At 55.6% G+C, this 21,100-nt stretch overlaps 6 protein-coding genes across 6 annotated transcripts; 3 read left to right on the forward strand and 3 right to left on the reverse strand.

Moving 5' to 3' along the window:
* Positions 1 to 2,428: 2,428 nt before the first annotated feature.
* On the forward strand, positions 2,429 to 2,599 carry GLRG_04481 (uncharacterized protein; the record flags this gene model as incomplete). The annotated part of the gene is made up of 1 exon (XM_008095166.1): positions 2,429 to 2,599. The coding sequence occupies one exon, from the start codon at positions 2,429 to 2,431 to the stop codon at positions 2,597 to 2,599; it is 171 nt and encodes a 56-aa protein (XP_008093357.1).
* A 1,869-nt stretch (positions 2,600 to 4,468) lies between these two features.
* On the reverse strand, positions 4,469 to 5,870 carry GLRG_04482 (uncharacterized protein; the record flags this gene model as incomplete). Its single annotated transcript, XM_008095167.1, has 6 exons — positions 4,469 to 4,867; positions 4,945 to 4,987; positions 5,072 to 5,192; positions 5,288 to 5,424; positions 5,479 to 5,678; positions 5,793 to 5,870. The coding sequence occupies 6 exons, from the start codon at positions 5,868 to 5,870 to the stop codon at positions 4,469 to 4,471; spliced, it is 978 nt and encodes a 325-aa protein (XP_008093358.1).
* A 3,711-nt stretch (positions 5,871 to 9,581) lies between these two features.
* On the forward strand, positions 9,582 to 11,660 carry GLRG_04483 (helix-loop-helix DNA-binding domain-containing protein; the record flags this gene model as incomplete). Its single annotated transcript, XM_008095168.1, has 2 exons — positions 9,582 to 10,139; positions 10,194 to 11,660. The coding sequence occupies 2 exons, from the start codon at positions 9,582 to 9,584 to the stop codon at positions 11,658 to 11,660; spliced, it is 2,025 nt and encodes a 674-aa protein (XP_008093359.1).
* A 476-nt stretch (positions 11,661 to 12,136) lies between these two features.
* GLRG_04484 (transcription factor Pcc1) lies at positions 12,137 to 12,602 on the reverse strand (the record flags this gene model as incomplete). Its single annotated transcript, XM_008095169.1, has 2 exons — positions 12,137 to 12,425; positions 12,535 to 12,602. The coding sequence occupies 2 exons, from the start codon at positions 12,600 to 12,602 to the stop codon at positions 12,137 to 12,139; spliced, it is 357 nt and encodes a 118-aa protein (XP_008093360.1).
* A 1,632-nt stretch (positions 12,603 to 14,234) lies between these two features.
* On the forward strand, positions 14,235 to 16,278 carry GLRG_04485 (dual specificity phosphatase; the record flags this gene model as incomplete). Its single annotated transcript, XM_008095170.1, has 2 exons — positions 14,235 to 14,706; positions 14,762 to 16,278. The coding sequence occupies 2 exons, from the start codon at positions 14,235 to 14,237 to the stop codon at positions 16,276 to 16,278; spliced, it is 1,989 nt and encodes a 662-aa protein (XP_008093361.1).
* Positions 16,279 to 17,513: 1,235 nt separating this feature from the next.
* On the reverse strand, positions 17,514 to 19,691 carry GLRG_04486 (sterol esterase; the record flags this gene model as incomplete). The annotated part of the gene is made up of 1 exon (XM_008095171.1): positions 17,514 to 19,691. One exon carries the CDS (start codon positions 19,689 to 19,691, stop codon positions 17,514 to 17,516), a length of 2,178 nt encoding a protein of 725 aa, XP_008093362.1.
* Between the last annotated feature and the right edge of the window lie 1,409 nt (positions 19,692 to 21,100).

The following is a 21,100-nucleotide window of genomic DNA, read 5'->3' on the forward strand; positions in this document are numbered from 1 at the left end:
CCCGTGTGTATGTCGCACCATGTCTTCCCCCTCGCTAGGCTGGGGGAGGGTGGGGGCTCTCCTACCCGTCTCCGTATGCTGTCATGGTTCAAAAGTCTTGTCCCGAACTCGCGTCAATAGTGGAATCACTCACAAGGAACCAGACATGTCCCCGACTTCCAGCCCGATCCGGCCCCGTTTCTTCCTCAACATGACCCGCCGCCAAGGGAAGTCTAGACCTCAAGAGGGCAAGAGGGCAGGCAGACGTGGGAGAAGGAGCCTGTCCGGTTAACTGCTCAGGTGGGTCGAGGGCCCAACAAGTAAAGCCACGACAGGTCACTTTTTCTCTCCGAAGGTCTTGCAGGCCTGGGGAAGGAAGACCAAGCCCGCCCGCCGTAAGCATCGGCAGGAGCGCGTTGCGGGGGGGAGGAGGAAGGGGGGAGCGACTGAGAGGCTTACGGGAGCTCATCTAACGATTTACTCATCCACACAGCATGTTCTTGAAGGGGACTGGCTGCCCGTCTTCGGTGTGAGGCGCAGTTTTGTCAACGGCACGGCGCTGGCCTTCTTGGCGCATCATGTATGCTGCTGGAACCGTCACGGCGGCGAACCGGACCGTGACAGAACAAGCATGCAGGCCAAGCGAATTCTACACGAGGAATCCCCCCCCCCCCCCCCCCCGGGCTGACCGGTCAGGCAAAGAGGAGATTATTGTCCTTCTGCAGCCTGCGCCCAGTACAATCCTATCTGGGAATCTTACTTTTCACTCCTTTTTTCATTTCGCGAAACCGTCCCGGTTGTGGACTGTGCCTTGTTCGCGACACGGGAGGCAAATGACGGGCGGAGCTAGCCTCTGTACTAGCGACTGACCCTCGTTGCAAAGTCTACCAGCAATTTGAGGGCGCGCGCGCGCCGCGCAGTAGACACTGCCGAGGGGGGAGGGAGGGTTCGCGAGCAGAGCCGGCCATTTTCCAGAATCAGCCCTCGTCGCCGGCGTTGAGGTAGTGTTTGATTGAATTATCCGTACGCCGATGATCGACATAATTAACTCCGCCGGGATGGGCAGCAGACGACTCAGTGATCTGACAAACGGGGTTCACGTTGGAGTGTCTCATTTCTACGGACTTGTGTGTTATTTTATTATTATTATCATTATACGTACCTGGGTCCCGGGTTGCGAACAGGCAATCCCAGTAGATAAAACCTCCCGATGGGTAAAGTACGACAGCAGGACTGAGACATGCTACCGCACCACCGTTACGTCGTATTCTAGTGAAGACTGACCGTCGCGTGAGACTGAGCGTCCAAGTACCACGAGAGAAGAGTGGGTGGGAAGTGCAGAGAACACGAGTTGAGTACCGTATACACTGGTTAATTACGACCACCTCCACTCTCGAGGCTAAGGGTAAGGGGTATTGCGGCTGCTACTCACGCTAAGCCCCTTTTTGAAGGCGGTCAACCGGCCCACTTACCCAGCCAGCCAGGCTTCCACCCAAACTTCCTGCTGACGTATGCGACACGTGGCTAGTCCCTACTTTTGCCAGTATCTAATCTCTGTTTCTGCCAGCACGCTAGTCTATCCTCAGCGGCCGCTATACCCTCTATCGTTAGACACAAAAGTGGGGGTGGTCGTATTTAATCAGTGTATACGGTACCCGATAATCAGAGTTAAAAAAAAACAAAAAAAACCCTACTGCCCATGAGGGAGAAGCCTCGTCGCCGACGTGACATCGGGCTAGCGCGGAAGGCCTGCGTTATTACCGGGCGGCCCCCAAATTGTTTCGTTGAAACGTCGAAAAGGAAACCCGTCAGGAAGATCGACCAGGCCGTCAGCAGAAGCAGAAGGAGATTATTGATCATTGTCCCCCCCCCCCGAGAAATCATGTCGCTTGCCGGCTTCCTTCCCTTCTGCTAGTGAACCGCGCCATGCAACGCTCTCTCCGGCGTCGGCCTGACCCGAAGCCAGCAACGTCTGTGGTTTTTTTTATTCCTTTGCTTCCTTGACGATCCAAACGCACTAGATTCTCTTCGAAGCCTTCTAAAGGAGGCTAGCGCCTCTGGGTCGGTTCGTCGTTCGACCTCTCCAGCCCCCCGGGTTGACGTTGAGACGTCTCTGCGCCGATCCTCGGCTGACGAGTCAAGACTAGTGAAGCGGGTATGGTTGCATCAGAGTCCGAATATGATTGTGCGCCTGTGCGACCTTGAGACGTGCCCGCCTTGGATACGTATCTCTCCTACAGTGAGGCCTTCTCCAGTCCACCGGGTCAACATCGAGGCGTCTCTGCGGCCGATCGTCGGTTGAAGATACAGGACCGGTGACGCCGGTGTGGTGTGCGATGCACTTAACATATCGAAATTGAAACGGCGCGGTCGCGAAGAAACCATGTCCCACGTGAGGTCGATCAGCGAACGGTGGGAGGGAAGTGGCATCGGTCGATCCCGAGGGGAGATGGGTCTCTTGCGCCCGACGTCGTCGGCTCCTGATGGATGTCTTGCTCCGAGACCCGGCGGTGCCGACCCCAGCGGCCGAACTCGGGTAGGAAGCTCCAGAGGAAATGGGGCATTGTGGGTGAGGCTGAAGGGGCCGGGCGGTCGCGGACGCCGGCTGTTCGATGCTTGACAGGAAGGGGGCACCAGGGACGGGACCAGAGCGAGGAGACTGGAATTCGAGCAGAAAGCCTCCGGCCAAGGAGGGGCCTCTTGTCTCTTCGTCCTTGGTGCTTGGTGAGTCGGTCTCCCGAGTCATTTAATGACAACCAGATGTCCACAGAGGAACGGCTGGGTTTGTTGACGAGCGGGTGTTCTCTCATCGGCCCCAAACTGATGCGGAACTGGGACGTCTCTCTCTCTCTCTCTCTCTCTCTCTCTCTCTCTCTCTCTCTCTATATACACTCCGCCGATGTCACTTCGTGCGGAAGAGAGGAGATGAGATATTGCAGAGTTTGATATTGTATGCCAGCACGTCGGCCGGTAGAACTCGTGCGTCAAATTATCCATATGTGACTGATTCCTGGTTTATTTTATGGATTGAACCTATGCAGATCATGATTTGTGAAGACTCTGGCTCTGTCGATGGATCTGCGCCGTCGTCGACGGTCAAAGGGGCGCTGGGTCGGTCGGCTTCCCTTGCCGTCCTCTCCAACTCTTGAGCCTTCTTGGTTTCAGATTGATTCTCTCTATCCTCTCGCGTGTTTTCACATGAGAACCCCAACCCCGGTTTCATTGCCGTGTTTCGCTCAAGCATCGTGGAGTTAGGGACCATCGACGCAAGAGAAGGGCAGTCGTCAATTTTGTCTACGGGATCCTGAAGAGGATCTCAAGGGGGGTCCTCAACGACGAGAGGCAAGGAATGAAACAGTTATTTTTGGTATCACGACGGGACCGAGGTCTGTGTGGGAAACAATGCTTATTATCGAGTAAGAGCGGAGCGGAAAGTACTGTCAAGGCAAATAGAGAGTAAGCGTGGTTGCCTCGGGTCCGGGTCTCATCATGGCAACAAGAGGTGGACATCTTTTTACAGACCTTTTCATCATTTCCCAAAGAGGAAACATAGGACCGCCCCGGATCCAGAACGTGATACGCGGAATGCATATGTCGTGGAGTCCACCCCCCCCCCCCCCCCCCCCGGGGGACTTAGGATCCAAGAGGGCTCGTTTCCCTGCCTGTGCTCAGCCGGGCCATTGCTCGTCTAGACGCAGGCCCTCGGGCCCGTCGAAGCCGACCAACGCTACTGAGCGATAGGTGAAATGCCGAGAGAGCACTGAAGCATATGCCGGCCACCGTCGCTGTTGCACGGCTGCCATTTGGGAGCGGATGGTCGATGCGGCATGGGAGATAAAGAACGGGCCGCGGCCGGAGGAAGGGAACATCACTGAAGGATGAGATCCCGTCACGGCGAGGTTGAGTAGACCGCTGGTTCCGCTGTGACATCCGGTCAACAACCCGGATACTATGTTATCCGGGGGACATGTCGCTCGCATCCTCTCAAGAACGTCCCATCTTCTTTGAGAGGGATGGAATGCAACAGACCGAAGTATGCAATGCCTACCCAAGACGACGCTGACGAGTAAGCCACCGGTCATTCCCGCGACTTGATCTATACAAAAAGCGATACAAGCTTCAAGTACATGCCGTTCAGTTCCCAGAAACCCCTTGAAGTCGGGCTCCCCGCCGTCCACATTCTGACCTGCCCCTTTCCGTTGACGGTTGAGGTAATGGCTTGCATGCTATGGTGATGGTTGTGTTCAATGTTGAGTCACTCGTCCCACGCGAGCAGACGGCAAAGATAGTCCCATGCAGTTGCATGCTTACGGTGTGGGATTTCTGAGCAGTGTGTGTTTGTCTTATCCGTTGATTGGCGTCTAGTCGTCCTTTGCGAGAACCTATGTATCATATAGCGGTTCATCATTCGTGGACTACATGGCGTATGTACAGCTAGCTAATTAAACACCATAAGCCGCAGTTATCGAACCCCCCCTCAGGGCGGATTTCATACACTCTCCTGCCCCTGCCATATCTTCTGGCTCGTGCCTCCCGGCCCGGCCTGGCCATAAAGATCAACATCCGTGTACACGCTGTTGATCGCCATCCTCTTCGGGGGCACCGGCCTCAACGCGCCCGGCTCCGAAGCCGCCAACACGGCGGGGTCGCCTGCGCCGCTCTTTGTAACCGTGGACGTAGCGCCCGAATCCGCCGTTGAGGGTTTGTCTCCCATGCTGTCGCCGGCCCCGGGGACGAAGCAGCGCCACAAGGACCGGAGGATGGGCATGCCGAGGACGAGGTTGCCAACTAGCATCGCCGTGCTGACTTCGCGAACGGACCACAGGAACCAGACGGGGTCAGACGGGTTGGTGAAGACGGTGACCTTCATCAGGATCGCGCAGAGCATCTAATGACGGATCACGGTCAGGAAACCGGGTGGCTCGCACAGGTTGGCGAAATGGTGCTGTATAGGGAGGGACTCACGACGAATACGCCCATGCTAAACAGGCAGATGAGAAGGAGCTTCCTGGCACAGCCACGAGAGTTAACATTCGGCTTTTAGGCAACATAGGGGCGATGCGGCAAACGGGGCCAATCGAGGAGCACGTACTTTCCTATCCTCATCTTCAGCTGGATGATGAGCGTAACGGGTATCAGCAGCAGGATGAGATCCGTCGAGAGGTTCATGGTGATCTGAAGGACGTTGTAATTCGTCCACGTCAAACACTGGACTGCATGGGATGTAAGCCACTCTTGCCACCGCACGTTTTGTCATTTGCAAGCATTTGAATGCGCCGAGGGTTTCCAATCGATTGCCATGACTGACCGTTGCCAGGATTCAGTTCCATGTAGTCGGAGAACGGGCGGCACCATCCTCCATACAATGCAACAATGACCGCGAGATATGCCAGCCCCGTGTAAGTGGCGACAATGATCAACGTCTTGTGATAGTGGCCGAAGAGGCTGTCGTTCGTGAGCTTTCCCTTCCATGTCAACATCGGATGGACGGCAACGTACGTCAGGCGGTTGTACAGCAAGAGTAGGCAGCACTTGTTGCCCCACAAGGTCGTCTGTATGGCCGTTTCGGCGAGGATGTTGACGATCCCCAGTTTGCGACCGATTGCGACACTCTCTTCGGGGGTGAGAGCATCAATGTCAGTTTCCGCAAAGATGTCAAAGTACTTGTACAGGGCTGCGATTGCCGTAGTATACGTAAGCTAACAAGCCAAGTAAATCAGTAAACCTGTCTGTCATGGCCTCCCAACGATGGAAGAAGAAGAGGAAGAGGCCATGGGGAGGGTCGCGTCATGCGTGGCTACGGACAGACGTACGACGAGGATGAGCATCAGAACGTCGTCCACAGGAATGTCGCTAAGGAACTTGTGCTTGCGAATGATATACTGCGACATGCTTCACCATCGTGTCAGCCACAGGGAAACTTGGCAAGACGGAAGGGCGCAGCTAACAATCTCATGATTACCGAGGAGATGGCCAACGCGAACCAAACCCAGCATTCTGCTTTCGTACCAAGTGGCAGAGACATCGCAGCTGTGGTAATGTTGGCATGACCGAAACGTCCGCCCAGCCAACCCTGCGTTTCGCGAAGATCCGACGATTCGAACCCTGGTTACGGTTACGGTGACGACGATGATGATTCTGGCTGCAGCCTTTGTTTGTTCCGGTGTCGGTGATGAACATCCGGGAAACATCAACGCGAGAGCGAGAGTCGTCGTATTTTGAGGGCTGGAATGCCTGGCAACCTCCGAGCTGAGCTCAAGTGCGCCTATGTAATCGCAGCAGGAGCCAAGCGGATCGAAGGAGAATTCCAGACCCGGAAGCCATCAAACCGGATCCGGCGAACTGGGAGAGCATGGCGGGCGGCCGAGATCAACCCTCACGAAAGAAAGGTGCAGCGTACAAGTCCACGAAACATTGTGGCTATGGATCGATCATAGCCTAAGGTTCAGGTCGAACGGACAGAGGGAAGTTCCGCACCAATTGTTGGCTGGTGGAGGGACGAACAGGTGGTTAAGAGTGAGGCTAGGAATCACGCCTGTGCCGAATGCGGCCGTGATCCATCGACCAGCCTGCACCGCAGAATTTAAGCGTCACCTCCCGGCGCTTGGCTTCCCGCCTCGAGGAAAGCCCTTCCTCTTTGTCGCATGTCCACCCCGTTGGGTGGAAAATGAGGCCGATTAAACTTTTGGCGGCGGCCATGCTAATAAGCTAGCGGGAGTTTGTTCGGTCCTCATCAAGGTAGGCACTGCCACAGCCTGGATATCCACAGTTCCGGTCTTGGAGGCGACAACTGTTGCAAACCAACTGACTGACTGCTTCGTGGCACTCGATTTATACTGTCGGGGATGGCTCGTCGAGTGTTGGCCGTGTACAAGAGCGCTTTGACGGGCGCTCTGTGTGCTGTTACAGAGGATCGATTACCCTCGTGAGGTGGCACAGGTACATAATAGTGACCATAGACAGTAGAAAACCCACCGTAAAGGTACCATGCTCGGTACTCAACACAAGATAAGGGTTCTGATGGAATACCATGGAGATATCCGGGGTATCTACCAAACCACCTGGTAACGAAGTCACCAAAGTCGCCAACCAAAGGCGGGAAAACCCTGCCCAAAGTTCTTTTGGCCACTTCGTTCCCTAGGGTAGAGCTGGCCAAGGAGGTTACATTCCCTGGAGATACAAGAAAGGGTGCAGTAGAATAATAGCCTTGGTTCTTTGTGTATTTTATAAGAGCTGTCCCTCGCTCTCCATGATATGGACCCCTCCTTTCTGCCGCACTTCACCCCGCAGTTGGAATATGTTGTTGAGCTTCAGCCCCTAACGACCTACACCAAGAGATTTTGCGTCAAGTATATCACCATCGTAATCGCGGTCTTGTTATACTTTGCACAGTTTTCTGATGGGTCTGAGTCATGTAGCAGCACATCACCTACCACACGTACTTGACGAGCCGCTACAGGCTCTCTAGCTAGCTATCTCTTGCTTCAATGCTGAGCTGATTCTCCTCCGGGATATCCCAGATCCCTTGGTTCCTTGGTTAATAAGCTGGCCAAGGTAATCGGCACTCAAGTGGAAAGGCAAGTCTTTGCAAATCTTTATGCACACACAATGACTCCTCCACTCTTCGGCCGTAACTCGGCAACGTGAGCGATCCTCGTGATGACTGGGTGGCTCAACAAGGACTTCCCATGCATGCCGTGATTGTTCGTTTGTCCGAGTCGGCGGTTCGCAATGGGCAGCTCAATCGAAACTGGAACCATAAATTACATCCTATATGTGTGGCTAGCCCTTCGGATCCTCGCAAGCGAAACCGCGCTGCAGGACCCGTCAGTTGTTATGGGTCAAGTCGGAAATGGACCCGATCAAGCAACGGGGCGCCTGCGGTCAGGGACTTTGGCGGCCGGTGCCACTCTTCTCTCAGCTACCTAGGTACCGTCGTTTCCCAGGTCGACCCGAGACAGCAAACATGTGTAGCGTGGCGCCGGCGCCGTTACCGATAGCGGACCGGTTCCACTCAAGTTAATCTTGTTAGCTCCAGGCCTGTGAGTGATCGGAGCGCCTGCCCGAGGGAGCAAAGGACACTGAGGGGAGAAGGGTTTTTCCCTCCTTCTCATCTCGCACCTCCTTCCCCTCCGCCTATTCTCCGTCTAGTCTAGTGTATCTCGCGCGTTCTGGTGAATGGGGACTTGTCGGTTTGTTGGTTGGGTGCGATGGCAACGGTCCCTCCAAAAGGCCGGCGGCCATCGCGACCTTGCCATTTCCCCGACAATCACTCCGAGTGGGGAGCGAGTGGGGAGGAGTGTTTTCGTCCCGTGGTAAAGGTTGGCCTAGCCAAGACTGGATGTCCCAAGTAACAAGTAACACGGATACCAGCCGCTTGGGGTTTTGACACATTTCTGGCTTTGGACAGCGTTGAAAGTGAAGGCGGATGTTCCCGGATGGTGGGCGACCGGATATGAAACCTTGTTGGGCAGTTGTTTCGCATCGACGGAGCCATCGAATGCAGCTTCAGACGAGGGACTGAGAAAAAGAGAGATTGGGCGGTTTGGCCGGGCATGTCTGGTGGCCGCACATCAATCTGCTCACGATCTAGGATTCTTAGTGGGATTCCAGCACTCGAATGAGATGATTGATATGTGCCTGCGCTGCTGTGGCATCTTGCTGGCAACGATGAGCAAAGGCGAACCAGTAGCCGCTCCCTCGACAAAACCTACAAGTACTTCGTCCAAAGAAATGAATTAAAAACAAAGATTAGAGGTCCGAACAGGGGACTTCCAAGGAGGATGAATGTGCTACCCGGGCATGGGATAATCCTCAAACCATGTCCAAGGTGAGTACCTAGGTAGGTAGTTCGGAATACCTAGACTACCTCTATACAGTTCCTACCAAAAGTTCCAAGGCGCGGATCCGCCGCCGGCATACGTAAAAAGAAGAAAAAAAGTATTCACGGGCTTGTCGACCAGTCACCGGCCGTGCGCACCACCCCCACCATCCTCCTACTTCTCCTCGGGAAGATGTGTGCCCCCACCATTATTGTCACCTGCTTGCTACCGCTACCGCTGCCACTGCTACTGCCTCTCCGTCCTTCGCCGTATTGTCCCTCTCCTCCAGCCTCTCTCTCCGCCAAGAGAGGCAGGTTTTCCTGCTCCCACCACTCCTTTGTCGCCTCGCTCTTCGCACATCGTCCGCTCGAGCTGCCCAGAAAAACTCTTTGTTCCGCGACGAGAGCGCGCGCGAGAGAGAGAGAGAGTTCGGACTCTGCCACCGAGATACTTCGGCGCGAGGCACTGATCCTCTGTGCGCCCTGAACACCCACCACCAGCGTTTCCCCAATCTCGAACACGAACCCCACGACAAGCGTCCTAGGTAGTCTTCCCTACCTTTTGCGCAATTTGCCCACCTTGTTTGATCGACTGCACCCTGACATTCATTCTCCTACGACTGTCGCTATTGACCTGGAATACCGACACCAATTCGGCCTCTTGGTTTGAATTGGGCGATAGGATTTGTTGGAGCCCCGAAATCGCATACGAGCACACTCACCTCACCACCTGCCGTCGAGCTAACGACACCCTGCGCCTCGGAAACCTAGTTAAGCCATGATGGACGCCGCTTCTTGGAACCCCCAAGACCAGGGTTTGGCACCCAACCACGATGAAGACTTTCAACAGTTTTTGGACATGGGCGGGATGGGAAACCTTAGCGACACAATGCCCTTCGACTTCCACGACTACCAGGGCGGGAATGGCTCCGGAATGATGCACCAGGCCGGGCACGAGCACCTTGACACCCAAATGGGAGGAACCGACACATCCATGGTAATGGGAAATGACAGCTCAACCCTCCAGTCGCAGCTCATCAACATGACAACCGCCGCCTCACATCCTGCCGTACCGGCCCAGATGATCCCCCCCGCGCCGACGGATGCTATCACGGAAATTGATGCCCAGATCCAATATCTCCAACAGCAACGGATGCAGCAGCAGCATCGCCAGATGCAGGAACAGCAGGTCGCATACTACACCACCCGGTCACATGCTGTTCCGCCAACACCTCAAAGTCTCGAGATGCCGCCCGCCAGCAACCAGTTTTACTTGACAGAGCAGGCTCACACCCCCATGTTCGGCAGCAGATATCAGCGGATGAAGGAACAGCAGGATGTAAGATGCCCATCGCCTCGAGCCCAAAAAAGAGCTCCCAGCTGACCTTTCAAGATGTCCTTCACCCCATTGGTCTCACCAGCAGTGACCCCATTGGATCCCCATTTTCAGATGGAAGCCGGCGGATACGCCATTCCCAGCGCATACTTCAGCCCTCTCACATCACCAGCACTCCATGCACAAAGCGACCAAGGCCTCGTGTATGACGGCCGGTTGTCGCTCTCGGCCCACAACTCACCGGCCGAGATGGAAGTCGAGACGACTACGCAGTCTCCGGGGGTCGACCTGGCAAAGAAGGCACGCAAGACCAACACCTCGAGAGCAAAGGCAAAGAGCAGTGTGCGACAGTCGCCCATCTCGAAGCCTCAACGTAAGAAGTCTACAGCCACGCCCAAGATGGTTTCACAGGCTCTCCGGGAAGTGAACGAAGACCCTCTGGAACAGATGCTGCCTTCAACTGCTCTGCCGGGCCTCATGAGCAGTGAAGAGTCGGAAAATGCGTCAGTGTCGCCGGAGAATATCTCAGACATGCCACCGCCGCCCCTTCCCCAGCCGAAACAGTCAAGCAAATCGCCATTCATCCAACCTCAGCCTCAGCTTCACCCCCAGCCCGCGGTACCGGCTCACGTACAAGGCAAGCCCTCTCCTGCTACGCCGGCCTCTCTCATGAAGCTTCCCGCTTCCAGCGCGAACAACTCAGCTTCGTCAAATCCCCAAGACCTGGGAATGTCAGATAACATCGAGTCGTTCGAGCTACCCGAGTCCGTTAACTTTACTACACGACCACAGCCCCCGAAACTGGACATGCCCACGCCCACGCAGTCATTGTCAGACCCTGGCTCGGCGAGGACCTCGTCACTCCAGCCGCTCCCTTCGCCAACCTTCGCAAAACCCACTGCCGCTGCTTCAGCAAGCGCGAGCCCTAACCTAGCTCCCGGTTCGACAGGTCCAGCGGCACGGAAAACGCCGAAACTTGTGGCCAGAGGTGCCCAGGGCAAGAGAGGCAGCGTCAGCTCAGTGCACGTCTCCCCCGCGTTGCGACCGAGGATATCACCCAGCATCAAGCCGCTCCTGCCGGGAACACCCGGCAGTATGTCTGCTGAAGATACGGCATCTCGTCTGTTGGCATCCAAGTCCAATTACCAGAACATTATCGAGGGCAACACTGTGCCCGGCGTGACGTATCCCAGCGAGCTGTCCACCAACCTCACATCGAAACGCACTTCCCACAAAATTGCTGAGCAGGGCCGCCGGAACCGCATTAACTCGGCCTTGCAAGAAATGGCAACGTTGTTGCCTCAGCCACCGAAGGATTGCAAAACTGAGGCGGAAGAAAGGAAGGAGAGAGAAAAAGAGGCCAAGACCGGCGGCGCCCCGAATAGCAAGGCCAGCACTGTCGAGCTGGCGATCGAGTACATCAAGCAGCTGAAGCAAGAAGTCGCCGACGCAAACAAACGAGCCGAGGAGGCCGAGAAGAAGCTGGAGCTGCATGCGAAGGCGGTGCAGAGAGAGACCGTATAGGGCTAGTTGCGAACATAATTACAGGCTTGGGGCCCTTCCGACGAAACGGAGCAACCGGCAAAGGCTTGATATACGAAATAATACAAGGCAGAAAGGGGCATTTGGAGTTTTGTAGATCACGAGCAGCAGTTTCCCGCTTTTTGAATCTCGCCACACAAGTGGCTCTCGTATGCAACACGCGGACGTATTGGGCTCTATTCTTCGAGACAAGTCTAGACTAAAGCCTGACAAACACATAGCATCGAGAACCACTAATCGACCCAGGTGTCACAAAACTCGGCACAAATCATGTGGCTGTACTCCGTATATTCTAGGGTATCACAATGTTGAAAATAAAAAAAGTATGATGCACCGTCCCGTTCCGTGTTCATGTCGCATGCAGGTGGTGCTTTTCTGTACGCTCCTTTCCCTTGCTTTTTCTTTTTCTTCTTTTTCTTCTCAATATCCGCAACCCTCCCCACTCGACATGACTCAACTCACTGGTTGTCCCGGTTGTGCTCCAAGACGTCAACGTCAAGCTCCTCCATCACCTCGACGACAAGGTTGAGGCTCTCCATGAGGCCATTAACGGCGACGCGGAGCATGCGGTTCGTAGTGGCCTTGTAGTAGACGTGGAGGACGGAAGCGGCTTCGGCAGCGGCGGCGGAGTCGTCGTCGTCGACGAAGAAGGTTCGCCTAACGAGCGGCGACAGCTCCTGGTCGACGGCGAGGGCTCTGTGCGCCACGGATGCAAGGCGTGGGGTAGGGAAGGGGACGTCGATTGTCCTGCGGCTTGGTGTCTTAGTGATCCGTTTCTCTCTCCGGTGGTGGGCCCAGAAACAATGCGCCACAAGGGGGTGCAAGGGGGAAAGGGAGACCAGATGTGATAACTCACAGCGAGCACGGGAACTCATCGTCAGTGGTGGTGGTGGTGGTGGTGGTGGTGTTGTTGTTGACGGCCATGGCTGCGGTTCCGGCGCGGCTGATTTGCGCTTGGAGGGGAAGGGGGAAGATGTGGAGGAGTGAGGGGGAGCTTTCAGCAGGTAGGCAGGGTAGGAGGGGACTGGGAAAGCTGGCAGAAGACGAAAAATAAAATAAAATAAATCTCTACAATTGTAATTGAGCGGCGCAGAATGTCTGTTCAGCACAGTCCACCAAGTGGGAACACAAAACACCACAACGCACAATGGCTGGCGGGAAGGGAAGGAAAGTGTGAGATTGAGCGGCCAGATCATAGGCATGAAGGGGGGGAAAAGCAAAACGGCAATAAACTGCCCCGCCATTCCACACACAGGCTTGTTTCCATGGCGGCATTAGGTTGACGTGACACTCCCTCCCCCAATGGATCAATCCCCTAGGCAAAGCATGGCAACGGCAACGCTACGCACAGGACTCTCCGCACCGTCCCCAAGGTGACTTGCTCTCTCTCCATTGGAGAGGCTGCGTGTGTTTGTGATGGATGCGGTCATCATCCACACAAGAAGGGATGCGAACGTGGGGTCGCCCTGGCGTCGGGTATGTCTGACGCAGTGCCGCCCGATAAGCAAGTCTGGAATCTCTTTGCGGAGCAGCTCGATTGTTGTGAAGGAATAATACCGATGCACACACATAACATAACAATGCAAGGCAGAAGAAGCTCATGGGTTCGGTTATGATCTTACTCATTGGGAAGAAGGAGGGAGGTCTGCGCTCGGGCGGTCGTCACCAGCCGTCAAGGGCCCAAAAGGGTTTAGAGGGGTCATGACTGGGGGCGGGAGGGAGACGGGTGCGTTTGCCTGAGGCGTTCCTGGCCGACCAAGGGCCCCAGGTAATTCGCCAGGACGTCGTAAATGGCCAGTGCTTCCCCCCTGGCAGGTTGTCTTGACAACGGCCTGGCAGCCCGGCAGCCAGCGCAGCGCAACGAGGCTAACAACAACTGACCCTTGCTGTTTTGGGCCAGGGCCCATTGTGACCGCTTCAGCAAAACATACGCCAAACCATACAAAAACACCATCGTTCGGTCCCTCCCTGCGCTTCGCAATACCTTCTTTTTACCCAACTCGATATCACTCCGTTTCTCTCTCAATCGCCAAAGAAGCTCCTGGCTCCTCTACAAAAATCGGGTTGCTTTTCCCCCCCACCTTCCTCCAGGGCGCTTGCAACCTCTTTTGGCGATTCCAATCCATCCCGATAGAGAGAGTACACCTGTTGTTGTTATTGTTTCAGCCCAGGCCATTTCAGCATTCCTACCTCTCACCACCACGCATTGCCACTTCCCCAGAGACTGCTTTCCCTTGCGCGCGCGCATTACTTTGCGTACAAAGGAGTATCGTATCCTCCGCCTCTGGATAATTTCGGCACCTGCCACATCCTCTCACAAACAGGCACTCGCTTGCGCTTGCACCTCTAAATCAAGCCGCCGCCTCGCACGGGAGCAACTGCCATCCTCATCCGTTCTCAATTGATATAGAAGATCAAGAGGAAACAGAGAGTTCCAAGCCCAATGGCACCCTCCTCCAAGAGCCCCAACATGGGCCAAGTCATTGAGTATATCCCAGGTATGTTTCTGCCCACGCTCCCGACCTGCATTATGCACATCCCTTTGTCACCGCAACCATGTCGCATCTTTATCACAAGCTGTCCGGGTCGCCTCAGTCGTCGCAAGCCGCCATGGGCGCATCACCCGACAGCTACAGCTTTGCCTTACCCCAGCTTCATCCCTACCTCTATTGCGCCTTCTTTCCCGTGTCTCTTCTGACGTGGCTCCCAGACCGCCTATACCTGGCTGCGTACATTCACCCGCCCACGGCCGATACCATCTTCCCCTACGGCGAGGCCGCCCAGTCTTCTCCCAGAAAGCGATCGCAGAGAGCCGCAGAAGGCCCCACGCCCGTCCAGACCGTCGCTCGCCAAGCTCCCTACTACTTCACCGTCGACGACACCCTCCTGTACAATGCTTTTCACCATGACTTTGGCCCGCTGCACATCGGCCACCTGTACCGCTTCGCCCTGCAGTTCCACGACGTCCTCGGAGCCAAGGAAAACAAGGATCGCCCAATCGTCTTCTGGAGCAGAGCCGATCCCAGAAGTATGTTGCAGCGTTCCCGCGCCATCGACCTCCCTTGCTAATGCTTTCTTTTCAGGTCGCGCCAACGCCGCTTGCATGCTTGCCTGCTACATGGTCCTGATCCAGAACTGGCCCCCGCATCTGGCCCTGGCCCCCATCGCCCAGGTCGACCCGCCCTTGATGCCCTTCCGTGACGCTGGATACAGTCAAGCCGACTATGGCATCACCGTCCAGGATGTTGTCTACGGTGTCTGGAAGGCCAAGGAGGAGGGCTGCTGCGCGCTGGACAACTTTGACCTCGACGAGTATGAAAAGTTCGAGAGGGTGGAGCACGGAGACTTCAACTGGATCACGCCGCACTTCTTGGCCTTCGCTTCACCTCAACACACCCCAGTTGCCAAGGTCCTTGAGGGTACCGAGGAGTTCGATGCGCTCCCCAGGTCGCTCGGACAGCTGGACGCGAACAAGACGCTCCCCCAGCCCTTCAAGAACGTCCTGAAGCACTTCACCGAGAGGAACATTGGCCTCGTCGTCCGTCTCAACTCGCCCCTCTACTCCCCGTCCTTCTTCGAGGCCATGGGTATCTCCCACCTCGACATGATTTTCGACGACGGCACCTGCCCGCCCCTTACCACTGTTCGCAAGTTCATCAGACTGGCTCACGAGACCATCACCGTCAAGAAGAAGGGAATCGCCGTCCACTGCAAGGCCGGCCTCGGACGAACTGGCTGTCTCATCGGCGCGTACCTCATCTACCGCCACGGCTTCACGGCCAACGAAATCATCGCCTTCATGCGCTTCATGCGTCCCGGCATGGTCGTCGGCCCCCAGCAGCACTGGCTTCACATCAACCAGGGCATCTTCCGCGAGTGGTGGATCGAGGAGCGCATCGAGCGCAAGCTCCGCAAGGAGATGGCGGCTAACGCTGCTGCGCCGAGCACTCCCATCCGTGCTATGCAAAAGACGTCGATCCGCAACGGCCAGGCATCCACGCCTCCCCACCGCAGTACCTCGAACCGGACGCCCCTGAGCGAAGTAGACCACGACCGCAATAACATTGGGGTACAAGAAGACTACCTCCCGGCGCCGACACCGGGCCAGCCCAGAAAGACCAACAGGGCAGACCGTCACCACCCCTACCAGAGATCGACTTCGTACACAGCGACGGTCGAGGAAGAGACGGGAATCCACCAGGACACCGCCGAAGTCATCACAATCCACAAGCAAACCCACAGCGCCGAGTCGGACGAGGAACTGCACATGCGGATGCGCGCGCACCGCAAGGCTTCTGCATCGCCTGGCCGCAGCGAGAAGCGATCAGTTAGTCACTCAGCCGCCACCGTGTACCAGACGTATATCGACAACGATGCCAGCAACGACGTTGAAAACCTCGGCACATCACGCGTCAAGCATGTCGATCGCGTTAGCAGCGCATCCGGTGTTCTCACCAAGGTTCGTGGCAGCAAGCGGTCGGGAGAGTCGCCGAGGTCTAAGGAGGGAGTGCGCAAGACGAGCGGTCGCGTCGGCAGCGTGGGCAATTCGGCCACGTCTGCGACGGCAGCATCAACAGCACGAAAGGTCTCTGGCGCCTAGGTGTCGCGCAGAGCCTTTCAGCCCGGCCCTCGATCCTGAGGTTCCCCCTTGGACCGCGAGACTCGGACCGACTGCTTACTAACCACTTATGATGATGATGATCACGACCGGTCCATGTTGTTCTGCATGAATTGGCGTTGGGTTCTGGTAACCTGGGAGATTGCGGCGAACTGGGATGGTGTTCACGACAAGGCGATGACGATGACGACGATGATGACGAGCAACTGCATCTTCTCTTCTCTTCTCCCCTTCCCCAGGCATTCGATGCGTATATATACCTGGCTTGGCAATCAGCCGGTTCAACCTATTTGTGTTTTAAGGCGTTCACGGAGGGGCATTGGTATTGATGATTGTATTGTATTTGTATTTACATTTGTTGGTTTTGCTGCGTTTCACACAGACATTGTTTCTGTCTTTGTTTCCGCGCCTTTTGGGCACGGAGGAGGAAGGGGGCAAAATGAGGAAAGTGAGGCAGTGGCAGTGGGCATGCCTCGTTTCCTGGGGAGATGTTTCTGGACACTGTCGGTCGCACGAAACATACGCACGCGATGGAGGGGAGACCTTGCCCGTTTGATTTTCCGTATGAATACAAAAAAAGTACGCACACGATGAGGGGTCGGATGCTGCATTGTGAGAGCACGAATCCGTGTTCGTTGTGAGATGCTTCGCACAGGCTTGGTCCCGAGATGGATGGAGTGCATGAACTCATGAGCGTATGGTCGGCGGCGATTGATGCTAGACTTGGCACGATTCCATTCGACGACGGTGCTCGGTAGAAGACCAACCGTCGTTGAGATGGGCCCTGGCACATCGATATAACTGATCTTTATGGTGCCGACAGTTGCCGTGGATTCATCTACGACGAGGTGGTTCACCCAAGGAAGGCCCCCCCTCCTCAGAACGCTGATCATCATGAAGTTCCATGTAGTTTGACGCTTCATACATCTCTTCTAGTCTTGTTATGTTTTATCTCTTTGGCAGCATATGAAATCAAGAACTCCCCCCCCAACTCATTACCATTAACTTCATACGTATGCTATGCTTGGAAGCCCTCTGTGTAATAATCCAATACCGGCACCTCGACTCCGACGCGATGCTGGGAAGCCAACGTGCATATCTGCAGCTCCTGTTAAATACAATACCCCTCCCCCGCGTCTCTACTTTTTCATGCTCCTGGCACTCGGCTCGATGATATGTACCGTGCGACCGCCGCCCCGCTGAATCGTATTCGGCTCCTATTCAGCATCGTCGCTGCTGGACTGGCTCTCATCCGACTCCGCCTCCACACTCGCCTTCTTGTTCGGCGGGGTCCACCGCTCAACGCTCTCGCATCCCTTGGGGACGCGGCACTCGTCTCTCACATCGCACGTCTTCCATAACACCTCGCGGACCTCCCTAAATACCTGCTCCGGGGCATCCATCGCCCAGATGACGTCGAGGTGCTCATACTCGGGGATGACCTTGGCGTGGACCACGTTGACGTGCGGCTCGCGGCCCCGCTCAAATCTGCGGAGGAGCTTCTTGCCGTCGACGAGGTCGTCGTTGCCGGCGACCCAAAGGGCGAAGGGGGGTACCTGCTCGTTGTACCAGGCGGTCGATCCCTTGGGCTTGCGGGCGTTTTCCTCTAGTGTCCGCGTGGACATGAGCCCGTCGGCGTCGTCGGCCCGGAGGGTATGGGACTCGTGCCCGCTGATGTGGTCTTCCTTCTCCTCGGCGCGGACGTCCTCTTTGGTGGAGAGGATGCACTTGTGCCTCGCGAAGCACTCCCTTCCAAGCCACCAACGCATGGATTCCGCGCTGACGTAGACGGGCGCGAACTGGAACATGCGGTCCTTCAGAGCTCGATCCCACCTCGTGTCCGTCCAGTCGAACAGGAAAGAAAAGACTTTGTAACCGAGCCAGCCGTAGACCTTGGGGTGAAGCAGCTCGTGCATCTGCATCATGAAGGGGATGAAGGCGTGGATGCCGAACATCAACCGGAACATGCCCGGCGTGATGATCCTCATGAACTTGAAGTACATTTTCCCGATCAAGGGCCCAGCATACGCAGCGGGCGCCAGGGCGCAGAAGACCGTCAGCTTTTCGCCCAGGTCTGGCCGTTGCTCCTTTGCCAGCGCGACGAGCGTTTGTGTCGTACCCTGAGAATGGCAGATCAAGCCGATCTTCTTGAACCCAGTCTCGTACAGGACCCTTGAGGTCAGCGCCGGCAGGTCAAAAACACCCATCTGGCGAATGTTCCAGCACCACATCCGCGGGTCGGAGTACTCCAGCGAGGAATGCTTGGGCTTGAAGCCGCACCGGTTGTTGCCGAGCCAGACGTCGTAACCCGACTTGCAGAGGTAAAATGCGAGTGAGTCCTCGTCGTTTGTGCAGTACGCTCCCGAACTCTGGAGAAGGCCATGGAGGAGTAGAACGGGAAACTTGCGCTTCTGGCTGGGATCCTTGAGCTTCTTCTTGGAAGATGTAAAGATGTCGGGTCCTCTGTCTGACCTGTCGTCTTCGCTCATCCTCGTGTACTCCTTGGGGTCATATACGTGCCACAAGTCGATGAGAAAGCCGTCCTCTGTTTGAACTTGGATCTCTTCGACGTCGAGTCCGACACGACGAGCATAGTATCCAACGTCGCACACAATTGGGTCAGGGCCCCCTTCCGTTGGGACAAACTCGTCGGCGAGTTCCTTGTCTTTGCCTAGACTCTGTCTCCGCTTCCATTTATTGTTCTCTTCCTTGCGCACCTTGTTCCTGCGCGCCTCTTCCTCGAAGAAAGGTCTCTTCTTGTCCGGATTCTGCAGTGTTAGGCGGTAGAAAATGCGTGTGCACAACGGTGGTATACTAGTGAAGAGTGCACCGAGCACAATGACTCCGAGAAAAGCCAGGCTCAGGAAGAAGGCCGTGACGCGAAAAATCATGCATTCTAAGTCGCGAAGCAAGGACGGCGGGCCGTAGAGGGGTAAGGGCGGAAACAAGGGGTTGGTGTGTGACGGCGGCATCTGGCGACGAAGGGAGCCCTCTTCCGACTTTTGTTTTTCCTTTCCGTTTGTGTCTGTTGGTAACGAGATGACCTTTTCCTGCATGCCTGTGTACTTCTCGCCGTTGTCAATCTCTTCCTCCGTGTCACTCCCCTGTTTGATCTTGATTACAGCTGGGCCATCTTGAAGTTCTTCTTTGAGAGCGTTCAGTCTGTGCGCCTCGACAAGCGGAACACCTGGGAGCCTGTTGCCTTCCGAGGTGACCACGATGGGGTCTTGGGGTGTGACGAATCGAGCCTCGACGGCGACCTCGGAGTCGTTGTTCTGGTGGTTCTGGAACGATAGCTTCTCGGCCTGCTGGGCGAACTCAACAGCGACACGTGCGACGCCATTGTCGCGTATACTGTCTCGACCATGGTCCGGAGAGTCGGAAAAGTTGCCCATATCTTTGGGGTTGTGTTTGCAACCGCTCGCGTGTGTGATAGAGAGAGAAAGAGAGAGAAAGAAAGAGAGAGAGAAGAAGGAGAAGGAGAAGAAGGGGGGGGGGAGTCAGTTGCTCGACGTCGCAAAAGTCGCCGAATGTTGAGGTTCAGTGAGATTCGTGCGCTAAAAAGGGGTATGTAATCGCTTGTCTTCGCGCAATAACGACAAGAATATGCGAGATGAAGTTGAAAAGGAAGGTAGACGAGGTGGAAATTTGCCCGTCAAATGTCCTTTTTGCAGCCACTGATGGCATGAACGGGCTTCATGGAGGTGTCGAGGCGGTCCAAGGCAGGGAAACAGAGCGTAGATCCAGAACGAGGAAGGGGGGAGGGGGGTGGGCGAGTAAATTGGGGATGCAAGGACACCGATACACTAGTGATACTATGAGTTGGAGACCGAGAGAGTGGCCAGTACGGTTCGGTTGGCTAGTGAATACCAAGGGAGAGACGAACTAAGGACCATTAGGGGACCAGACAAAGATAAGAACCACGATAAAAACAAACAGTCGGCCAATGTAAACATCACAGTGCATCGGACTTGCCGCAAGAATGGTGGACTGATGATGTCGGTCTAGATGCCATCGATGCGGGCCGCAAGCCAGATCGTATCACGGTCTCGACCTGCCAATGCCACCTCAAATCGGAGCAGCACCCCCGGGCCGGAGTGCAAATAACGTCCACGCCCACGAGGCCCAGCCGCTGCCATTCGAAACTCTGTTTTGGGCCCAAGGTCCTCCCTGTCATTTGCGGTTGGCGACACACTACCTACGGTAGCAGAGGCAGAGGCAGAGGCAGAGACGCTGAAGAACGGGCCAAACGCTGTCGGCTAAGGTCTCATAATTGTCGGGCCAGGGGCGTTAGAGGGTGTGGCTGGAACAGGAAGAAGCCACCCCGCTTGCGTCATTGCCATGTCTGTTGCACGGAGCATTTGCTCAACGGCAGCCATGATTGGATATTGTGATTCTGGGAGGGAAAAAGCATGTGACGATCCCAGCTGGTGTCTTGGAAGACAAGCGTCATTGACGTGGATTGACTGATGCGTTCTGACAGCATCAACGAAGCCCAAGAGCCCGCTTTGCCGGATTTTCAACGGGTCTCATTACGTCGGTCTACCATGGAAGCATGCCTTGACCAGTCCTAACATATTACACTACCTACGCCACTTACCTAGGTACTTACTTCGTACGCACTGGCGGCGGTTCCTCGAAGGGTACACAACAAAACGAGAATACAGTGGTCTTTGCTCAACGAACGCTATCGTTGCAGTGGAAATCCGAGTCGAGGACTCACTTTCGACGCTTTCCACCTTTCGTAATTGCAACAAGCCACCTTTTGTCAATCTGTATGGTTGCAGATTGGAAGAGGTGCCTG

This window comes from Colletotrichum graminicola (genome assembly GCF_000149035.1).
Source record: "Colletotrichum graminicola M1.001 genomic scaffold supercont1.14, whole genome shotgun sequence".
Lineage (NCBI taxonomy): Eukaryota > Fungi > Ascomycota > Sordariomycetes > Glomerellales > Glomerellaceae > Colletotrichum > Colletotrichum graminicola.